This window comes from Choristoneura fumiferana, chromosome 27 (genome assembly GCF_025370935.1).
Source record: "Choristoneura fumiferana chromosome 27, NRCan_CFum_1, whole genome shotgun sequence".
Lineage (NCBI taxonomy): Eukaryota > Metazoa > Arthropoda > Insecta > Lepidoptera > Tortricidae > Choristoneura > Choristoneura fumiferana.
The window spans coordinates 10158252-10168907 of record NC_133498.1 but is presented as its reverse complement, the minus strand read 5'-3'; the positions used below and the strand labels follow the sequence as shown (position 1 = coordinate 10168907).

Genomic DNA, 10656 nt, shown 5'->3' with positions numbered 1-10656 from the left:
AAACATTCGTATTTTTCATACAAATACATCTGCCCCGACACGGGAATCGAACCCGGGACCTCAAGCTTCGTAGTCAGGTTCTCTAACCACTAGGCCATCCGGTCGTCAAATGGTCGTTAATTCGTATGTGTTATAAGAAATATAAACATGTCATATATTTTCATCACACTTGCTCGTAAACAGTGTCGTAACATGCAGGCTACCTTGGTTGCAACCCCCAAATAAATCGACCTTAATGTGCTTGTCATGAAGCCCTGGTCGGTAATGAGTCATTCCGTACTAATTTTCTTGTCATGAAGCCCAAGGTCGGTCAATGAGTTTGTTAAGTACTGCATGGTGTGCTGCAGCACCTGCAGCGCGCGGGAGGGCGGCGGGGTGCTGGCGCTGCCAAGAGCGTAGTAAGCGGTATCGGCAATTTTTGAAAAAATAATAGTTTTTCTTTTACAAATATAAAATTTTACTCGCAAATGTGATGAAAAGCATTGTATGTCACACGGGCGGTACTAGAATTACGAACATCGACTCATTAAAGCCCTCAGTCTTCGACTTCGGGCTTCTAATAGACTCTCGTTCGTAATTCTTTATTTACCGCCCTTAAGACACAATGTACTATTTAACAGCAATAACACATATACAGGCTATCGCTTTTGACGATAGTATTCAATATTGAATTTGTCAAAATGTAATTGTGTTGAAAAGTATTTAGAACTAAATTTCTTTTCGTTTTAGATTAATTAAGCTCGAATAGAATTTTGGCTATTATAAATGATTGTTTATTTATTTAAATATCTAGATTTGCACGCTCCGTCGTGGCAGATATTGCAGGTGTTCTTTGTTGGTACAGAGTCCCGAGGACAGTTCCGCGTACGACAGCGGCCGGCGCGACGACGACTCCGAAGCCTCCAGCGTCTGTTCGGAGAGGAGCCTGGACTCCTACAGGAGGCACGATGTAAGTTATAACTATGTTCTAACAAGTCCTGGGACGGGAAAGAGATTTGTGACACAGATTCAAAGTGCTGCCCGGCCGACAATCTACAATACAATAACTTAACCTCACAAGTCCTGACTTTTTTTACCGTACATAGTTCTACAGAGCGAGGCAGAAATTACATAAATTTAAAGTCCAAATTTCATTGAAAAATTTGTACTGCACCAAGTACATTCGGCAGTTATTCTTACAATGAGGGCTATCGCGTATGAATTCGCCGCTAGAGGCGCTAGTGTAGCGTGAGGTCTCCGAAATGTCAAATCTCATAGTTTTTGGGTGAGCTACGCGGGTTTATTTATAATTAGAATAATTTTGTGAATATTTTTCAATATCTGAAATTAATTATGGCAAATAGCGTTCCGGGGCAATGAATGTCTGTGTTTTGAGACAGTTTTGTCTTTCGGAAACCTTTGTCCTCCCTTTTTTCCCAACAAAACGGGGACTATGCAACACTGTGGCATGCTCGATATTTTTATGGTACGGTTTTAAGGTGTATTAAATATGATTTTAATCTAAACTTTGTTTTCACGCTCGTAATAACAGACTTTGAAAGCCATACTTAAAAACCTCACGCAACAGTGCGCCATCTAGTGAGACAAAAAACGATAGCCCTCATTGATTTGACACGGGGACTTACGAGGATAAACATAACACTTTATTGTACATCAATACTTAGTAGCAGTGCAGATAACACAGGTCCAAGGAAAGCAATCGCTTCAGAGCGATCTCTTCCAGGCAACCTTTATAATAGACAGAAGTAGGGAAGTCTTCCATATAGTAAATCCTCCATCATGCGTTCAAAAACCATAGATAATGACCAGCATTGCGACATTGGATTCTATTATGAACACGGCTGTATCGTAACGGTCATTACCGCACCGGAGCGGTGGCGGGGCTTCTGGTTCGCCAGGCGCAGGAGGTCGTGGGGCAGACACCAGACATAGTTCTGGTTGCAATGCAGGTCATTCTCAAGAACGCATCATAGAGGATTTAATATATGGATGTAGATAAAGTAATGTATGCAACTGTGCGTAATTAGGCCTTATTACGTAACAGTTGCATAAACTACTATTTATTTTTATTTGTTTACCCATTTATTTATAGAAAATCATCCTATGGTTTTTTTTTTACAAGCTTTTATTTAGTTTCGCCTGTCCCGTTGTGTGTCTGTCTGTAATCAAATCTTGCAAGTTTTTGACCAACTTCCTGTAGTTGGATTGAGTTAAAATTTGATATACTTATGTAACTTGTGTGACACAATAATCTGGTAGTGACATCCTATTAGTCCAGCCAGGATCGTCTCCGCAGGACGGAACTCTTCAACTGTTAATGGCATTGACTTGAAATTTGGTATGCGAATGTAGTTTAGGTGACAATACAAGTACAGTAAACAAAAAGTGCAGTCAGCAAAAAAAGATTGTATTAAAAATGAAATTTTTACCAAAACTTATTTTATTATTTATTTATTCAAATAAAAAACAAAAGAAGTCCAGGAATAGTTATAACTATAAACCTCTAATACTTACTTGTGTGTGTGTCTGTTTGTCTTCCAGAGCGTGTCGTGGTCGGGCTCGGCGTCCCGCCTGGGCTGGGAGGGCTCCCCGCCGCCGCCGCCGCCGCCCGACGACATCATAGCGCTGTGCGCCAGCACGCACTGGACCGAGCGGAAGGATGGCCTCACTCACTTGGTATGTCTGTCTGTTTCTGGTATACCAGGTAGCCTGTTGGTACCCCTAGTCCGCTTTAAAAGCAGATGTATAACTTGTTTGTGCACCTCATTTTACCCTCGGCTCACCTGCAACCCTCGCCTACGGCTCGGGAGATATATACGTCTCCCGCAAATGGCAAGTTTCAGTCTGCCTTTTCACCAAAGATGCGCCACCGAGGATGTGTTGCGAGGATTGTGTTTTTCATATAATTCCGTAATAATTATAATTTCAGGAAAATTAATACAATTGTGTTTTTTTACTATTAAGTGATATCGATTCTCTATTTAGACGGGGTATTTTGTCAAAAAACTTTGAATGAAGTTTATTGTTTTTAAAATTAAAATGAAGTCTTCATTCAGTAAAAATGTCCATCGTCAATATTTAAGATACTTTCCCACCATGTGGCATAGCCGTGAGATGCCCTGTATAATAATCGTACAATCCACATCATACAATTAACTATTTTTTTACTCTATTATGCACCCTGCGATAGAGTTTTCAAAACTGAGTTCGGTCTAGCTAGCCATATTAGAGTTCACGCGAGAAAATAATCTTTTTTTTTCTTATAACTTTTATAAAATTCTATTTGCATTTCATATTCTTTAATAATGTGTTGTTTTTTTTTTTTTCAAAACAACCTGCTTCGATTTTTTTATTTTCGACTGGGCCTCCTTCGACTGGGAAGTGGGTCTCCTGATGGTAAGAGATCACCACCGCCCATAAACATCTGCAACATCGATGATTGTACTGAGAACAAGTTCTTTTTTAACTATGTGAATGCAGTTTTTCTTGTTACTTAAATCGATGAGATGGTTCCTAAGAACAGATCTTAGTATGTCTTATAGTTTCAGACTTTCCCGTACTGACCAATCTAAATGAGCCACCTGTATATACTTTATTTTTGAATTCCCCTCGCAGGCCAACTACCTAAACTCGGGGCGGCTGCTCACAGACTCCCAGCTGCGCCGGTTGACCGAGCTGTTGAACAAGATGTTCGTGGACGCGCACACTAAGGTGTTCTCGCTGCTGCTGGACGCGGTCTGCGAGCTGCTGCTGGTGCACTGGCAGCAGCTCAAGGATTGGCTTTACCAGCTGGTGTTCAGGTACCAAACCAGGTTCAGCGTGTGCAGCAGCTGAATTTAAATTTAGGGATTTTTAATAATTCCCGTGGGAATTCCCGAAAATTAAATCATCTTTTTCATTGAAGTTGCATTAAAAACAATCATGGTCAAATTTCATGACTCTAAGCCCAGCGGTTGTTGTTTCGAGATTTTATCCCAATCTCGTGGGAACATCGGAATAAAAAGTAGTCTATGGGGCTGTTTCACCATCCATTGATTAGCGTTAACCGACGGTTAAATGTGATGCCGTTTCCGTCTATTCGAACAAAACAAATAGAGACGGCATCACACCTAACCGCCAGTTAACACTAATCAATGGATGGTGAAACAGCCCCTATGTGTTATTCCAGACGTCCAGCTACCTACATACAAAATTTCATGACTCTAAGCCCAGCGGTTGTTATTTAGAGATTTTATCCCTATCCCGTGGGAATATCGGGATAAAAGTATCCTATGTGTTAATCCAGGTTATAAACTAACATTTTGCCAAATTTCATCCAAATCCGTCCAGCCGTTTCAGCTGACCTGTGCCCTATTTCACGAAGCTACAAGTTACAATTTACAAGCGGTAGTCTTTGTTTAACAGTATGCATTGAAAAGAGACTACCGCTTGTAACTTGTAGCTTCGTGAAATAGGGCACTGGTTCGATTCTTGTACTGAGAACAAGTTTTTTTATGTTTGAATTCAATTTTTCTTGTTATTGTTCTAAGAACTATGTCTTATAGTTTCAGACTTTTCCATACTGACCGATCTAAATGAGCCCTATTGTTGACATGTTACGTTTGTCTGTGTCACAGGTTACTGATGAAGCTGGGCACTGACATCCTCGGCTCAGTGCAGAGCAAGATCATGAAGACCCTGGACGTTATACACGAGTGCTTCCCGCCGGAACTGCAGCTGCATAACATATTCAGGTAATAGCTACTGTGCCATGGCTGGCACATGGTTTATATGGATCGTGCCGATTGATTTGGAATGCAGCGATATCTATCTCACGCGCGATCGATCCAGATAAAGCGTGTCACACACTACGCAGATACGATAATATTTTATCTGCGTATAATAACTTAATGATCTGAAACTATCACACACTACGCAGATACGATAATATACGATACGATACATTCAGTCTAAATCCTTCAAACTGAGTAGACTAGTTTTTTGGTGCGGATTGTTTATACAGGATGTTTTCGTGTTTATCTCTTCTAGATTTACTCGCGTGCAGCGGGGCTCTCACGTCAACCTGTATCTATCTGCAAATAAAATACTATATCATTTATATCGGCAGATATTAAACACAGATCAATTTATATACGCAGATAATATCTTTGCCATCTTTCGATATATGTCGGTGCCCACAGATACTTCACGATAAAATATAAGTTATCTGCGCTGTGTGTGTTAGCTCATTGAATTGTATAGGGAGCGATATTGACAGATATGCGTTCAGATACAGATATCTTATCGTATCTGCTTAGTGTGTGACACGCTTAATACCTACTGTGCCATGGCTGGCACATGATTTATCTGGATAGTGTTTATTGATTTGGAATGCAGCGATATCTATCTCACGCGCGATCGATCCAGATAAGCCACGCCACCATTTCAGTATCTTAGAGATATTCTAGTATATAAGCTAGCATATAATGTAATAGAGTTCAGTTAACCCTGCATAAAGTCCATTTAACAACTCTCCGACATACATTCCCCTAAACCTACATATAGCACTAATTCACGGTGATCAGATCAGTAATCAGGGGTTGAAAAATATTAATAATAAGTCTAAATCTAATTCAATATGTGAAATATCGCGGTTTCTTATCTCACTGTTTAATTAATTGCATTTGTTGATATTCTTAAAACTAATAGCCAGTGTGGTCATCCTATATTGATATGATAATTGAACTGTAGTAGAAACTTCATCTGTCAGATAATGGCAACTTATTGTTATTTATTATGTACTCATACATTTAAAATGTTTGTTTTTAAAACTGTCTTCTCAATGAGGTTCATAGACTAATCTAAACCATTAGTAGGGTAACAATGTTTTTTTATTAAAAGTTATTAAAAAAAAAACTATTATAAAAACAAATGCTTGGTTTCATGTAATTGCGACTTAGTCGTGTTCGCCACCAATTGCTGAATTAGAAACAATGGTCCCTGATCGATCACCGATTAAAAGTCATTGTGTATATTCTGAGAGTTAACGTATCGGAATTTCGCTTAATGAGGGCTATCGCGTATGAATTCGCCGCTAGAGGCGCTAGTGTAGCGTAAGGTCTCCGAAATGTCAAATGTCATAGTTTTTGGGTGAGCTACGCGGGTTTATTTATAATTAGAATAATTTTGTGAATATTTTGCAATATCTGAAATTAATTATGGCAAATATGCGTTCCGGGGCAATGAATGTCTGTGTTTTGAGACAGTTTTGTCTTTCGGAAACCTTTGTCCTCCCTTTTTTCCGAACAAAACGGGGACTATGCAACACTGTGGCACGCTCGATATTTTTATGGTACGGTTTTAAGGTGTATTAAATATGATTTTAATCTAAACTTTGTTTTCACGCCCGTAATAACAGACTTTGAAAGCCATACTTAAAAACCTCACGCAACAGTGCGCCATCTAGTGAGACAAAAAACGATAGCCCTCATTATCGCAAACTGCTTTGCTTGCCACCGAGCGTAATGAAGTTCGTGGTACGATGCATGCAGTTGTTGTCAAAGGCCAGGCCGAGCGGACGCGGCGGCCATGTTGCCATACCGTTTTTTAATAAAAATAATAGATAAACTTACATTCTCTTACTATCCTCAAGAACATCTTAATCGCTTCCTGCATTTGTGCTAATCTTTCTTATTATTTTGTCGAATGTTCCCTTAAAGTTAACGGAAAGGCAGGCTTGCAGGTGGTAGGACCTTGTGCAAGGTCCGCCCGGATTGCTACCACCGTCTTGCTCGCTAATCTTGCCGTGAAGCAGCAGTGCTTGCACTGTTGTGTTTCGGCGTGGAGAGTAAGACAGCCGGTGAAATTACTGGCACTTGAGGTATACCATCTTTGGCCTCTAGGTTGGCAACGCATCTGCAATACCCCTGGTATGGGCGGTGGTGATCTCTTACCATCAGGAGACCCACTTGCTCGTTTGCCATCCAGTCGAATAAAAAATTAAATAACACTTTGTAGTAGGTGACTGCTCCCACATTAATGAATGATCGTTTGCAGGTTCCTAGCGGACGGGGCGACGGCGCCGACCGCCAAGACGAAGGCGGCGGCGCTTCGCTTCCTCGCGGAGCTGGCGCACGACTACTGCACGCCCAACGCGCTACAGGTCGCATTACAAGGTAAGATTGTTGTCTTATAAATGGTTAACAGACGTTCCTCTGGTACCGTGATAAGGACTTTAATTCATGAGCCGGCCCACCATGGAACCATTTCACAGTAAACGTCATTTTTTTTTATTCGTCTGTATCACAAACGAGCAAGTGGGTCTCCTGATGGTAAGAGATCACCAACGCCCATAAACATTGCAACATCAGGGGTATTGCAGATGCGTTGCCAGCCTAGAGGCCTAAGATGGGATACCTCAAGTGCCAGTAATTTCACCGGCTGTCTTACTCTCCACGCCGAAACACAACAGTGCAAGCACTGCTGCTTCACGGCAGGATTAGCGAGCAAGATGGTGGTAGCAATCCGGGCGGGCCTTGCACAAGGTCCTACCACCTGCAAGTGACATAGTGACGCATTAATTAACAAGTAAAATCGTAATTACTTCTCCTTTGAAAAGTTTCCTTGGTGGCGCATGACATGAATTATTGACACATCAGCACGAGGGCTATCACAGGTGCGTTGCCATTCCTTTGAGAGATTGATATGTTCGTTTTTAGGGTTCCATACCCAAAGGGTAAAAATGGAAACCCTATTGCTAAGACTTCGCTGTCCGTTCGTCTGTTACCATCGTCATCAAGAACCGTGATGGTTAGTTGAAATTTTCACAGATTATGTATAACTGTGGCCGCTATAGCACAAATACTAAAAACAGAAAAAAGTAATAACAACAAAGTAATATTTAACTAGGGCTTCCATACAAGAAAGCGATTTTCTTTTGCCGTTCTTTGCTAATGTCTAATGAATGTTGTACAGATGGTACGAACCTTTCGTGCGCGAGTCCGTCTCGCACTTGGCCGATCTTTTAAGTTGTATCCGCTCCCGGAATGCTCTAACCGTGAAGAGCCTTAGATTGTATTTATCCGGAAATACGGACGACGGGAGCGAATTCAATTCTTTAGCAGTTAGCATTATGAAAGATGAAGCGAACCGCTTCGATCTCCCTACGATATTAAGGTCACAGCTCATTAGAGCCACCCGGCACCCGACCGGCATCGCCTCGACTTTCGGCGTCCGCTCGTTGTCGACAGGTGGTCCACAAGTGGTAGATGCGTTGACAACGAGTTGACCTCGCGTGCTCTTCGAATTTCCAAGCAGTCACTATGGCGGCGAGCAGCGGGCTGTCACGGAGTGGTCCATTCACCGTCCACGCGTGTGAGGCGATCCGGTGACGCTACGGAGTTGATCATCATCATCATCAGCCGGAAGACGTCCACTGCTGGACAAAGGCCTCCCCCTTAGAACGCCACAATGAACGACAACTCGCCACTTGCATCCACCGGTTTCCCGCTATCTCACCCCCTGGTCCACCTGGTGGGAGGCCTGCCAACGCTTTGCCTTCCGGTTCGTGGTCGCCACTCGAGGACTTTTCTCCCCAACGGTTATCTGTTCTTCGAGCGATGTGGCCCGCCCATTGCCACTTCAATTTGCATATTTTTCCAGCTATGTCAGTGACTTTAGTTCTTCGACGAATTTCCGTATTCCGGATTCTATCGCGCAAAGAAACTCCAAGCATAGCTCGCTCCATAGCTCTCTCCATGGCTCATACGGAGTTTATGGGCTCGGATAATACCGACATGGATATACCCATCCTGTTTTTCGTGTATACGCCTGTAGAAGCTCATGTCAGTTTCTGTGGGCGTGTACACGAAAAACAGGGTCGGTATACGGTATTTGACTATTTTGTATTTGTTTTATAAATTAAAACTACACAATGCCTGTTATCGAATAGAAAATTATTTTTTAAGCTACCTTACAAATAACAAAGTTATAAAGGTTTGAAATTCAAGATTAGACAGAGAAAGACATACTGGCATGTGACGTCACACGCCAGTACCGCCATACTTGCTGCATAGAGAAAAGCGTTTGCGAAAGAGACAGGTATATAGATTTTTCAAAAAATCACTATAAATCCAATTTTCAACCGATTTAAATTTTCTTTTCGCTGAACACTATCTGTATATCTATATTTTCATAATAATATTAAGACATGGCAAAATCTGGAGTTGTCAAATACCGTATTATCCGGGCCGGGCGCATGCCCGTACAAATCCATATGAGGCGGTGCTGGTCGGGTGCCGGGCGGCTGTAATGGTAATGAGGTGTGAGGTGTGAGCGGTGTGTTGTCGGCAGGCGGCGCGACGGGCGTGGCGGGGCGCGCGCTGGTCAAGGTGGCTGCGCTGGCGCAGGAGCCGCGCGCCGCCGACATCAGGGTGAGCGCGCGGCGGGCGCTCGCCTGCCTCTACGACTGCAACCCTGTGCCTGTGAGTATATTGGAGTGCATTGTGTTGTGTAACATAACAAAAGAATAATAGTAGATTGTACAACGAGAGCATAAAACGAGCCATTTTACCCGAGACTTTCATATAGCCACCCGAGCCGGTACGGCGTGGGTGGATACATACGTCGAGGGGAAAATGGGTTTAATGCTCGAGTTTTACACTCTGCTTTTCAAAATTTAAGACAATGCCTAAACCTCCTGCCTACCCTGGAATAAATAGTGCCACCAAAGTTGAGGTCACGCATACAACAACATATCGTGGAATGAATGAACATATACGAATTTAAGAAAAAACTAAATATTTTTTTGGCCGAAAAGGCGTACTACTCCATCAGGGAATTTTTAGAATATACTTAAATATATATATTTTGTTTTTAATATGTATTAATTATAAAAATTAGTAAATAGCTTTAATATAAGGCAATATTTGTATGCCCTGGGGCACCACATAGTGAGACTCAAAAAACATAATTTAAGACCAAATAAATGGATCCTATGTTGGACAAATTAATAAATGATTATGAATGCGGGATTTTGACATTAGTGTTCTTTTTTCGTACCGATAGCAAGTTCAACTGTAAAGAGCGAGATAGACCAATGAATTTCTTTAAATGATTTAAAAAAAACGAATTGAAACATAACAGGAAATGTATTTGCTGTATTTCATACCTATTAAAAAATTATAATATGGACAAAATTGGTGTGACGTAATTTGTGATTGACCCCCCTTGTGATGAAAATCTTATTTTCAATAATAAGGTACTATACTAGAAAGGTTTTAGTAATTAATTAAATTAAAAGGTATACCGTAGGCAACAGGCTAGCAACCTGTCACTATTGTACCGTTTTTGTCAAACTTAAAACCTAAAATTGCTAAAAGTGACTCCGAAGCGGTAACGTTTCGCGTGTTCTGCCTCCATTTGGGAATACAGGCGTGATGTGTGTGTGTATTAAATGTAAACAAACATCAGCTGTCAGATTTGGCACATTCAAGGATTTTAAACGTTTTACTTATCTATCCTATCATTGTAATACAAACTAGACTATAACGTATTTCAATACAGAAATGTAAATGTTTACATAGTTTAATGGGGGAATTTCAATATTAAGACACCAATTGACGTTGTTTTGTTTACATTTACTTAGTTACCTAAACCTTTCAAATAAAGACATGTTCT

General features: G+C 41.3%; 1 protein-coding gene across 1 annotated transcript in view; it reads left to right on the top strand.

Annotated features, from left to right (window-relative positions):
- chb (CLIP-associating protein) overlaps window positions 1-10656 on the top strand; it is a gene marked incomplete in the record, with an annotated part of 81481 nt that overhangs the window by 50841 nt on the left and 19984 nt on the right. The window contains 6 exon segments of the mRNA XM_074108611.1: window positions 845-949; window positions 2542-2676; window positions 3616-3800; window positions 4617-4733; window positions 7036-7154; window positions 9331-9461. Coding sequence (XP_073964712.1) covers window positions 845-949; window positions 2542-2676; window positions 3616-3800; window positions 4617-4733; window positions 7036-7154; window positions 9331-9461 — 792 coding nt within the window.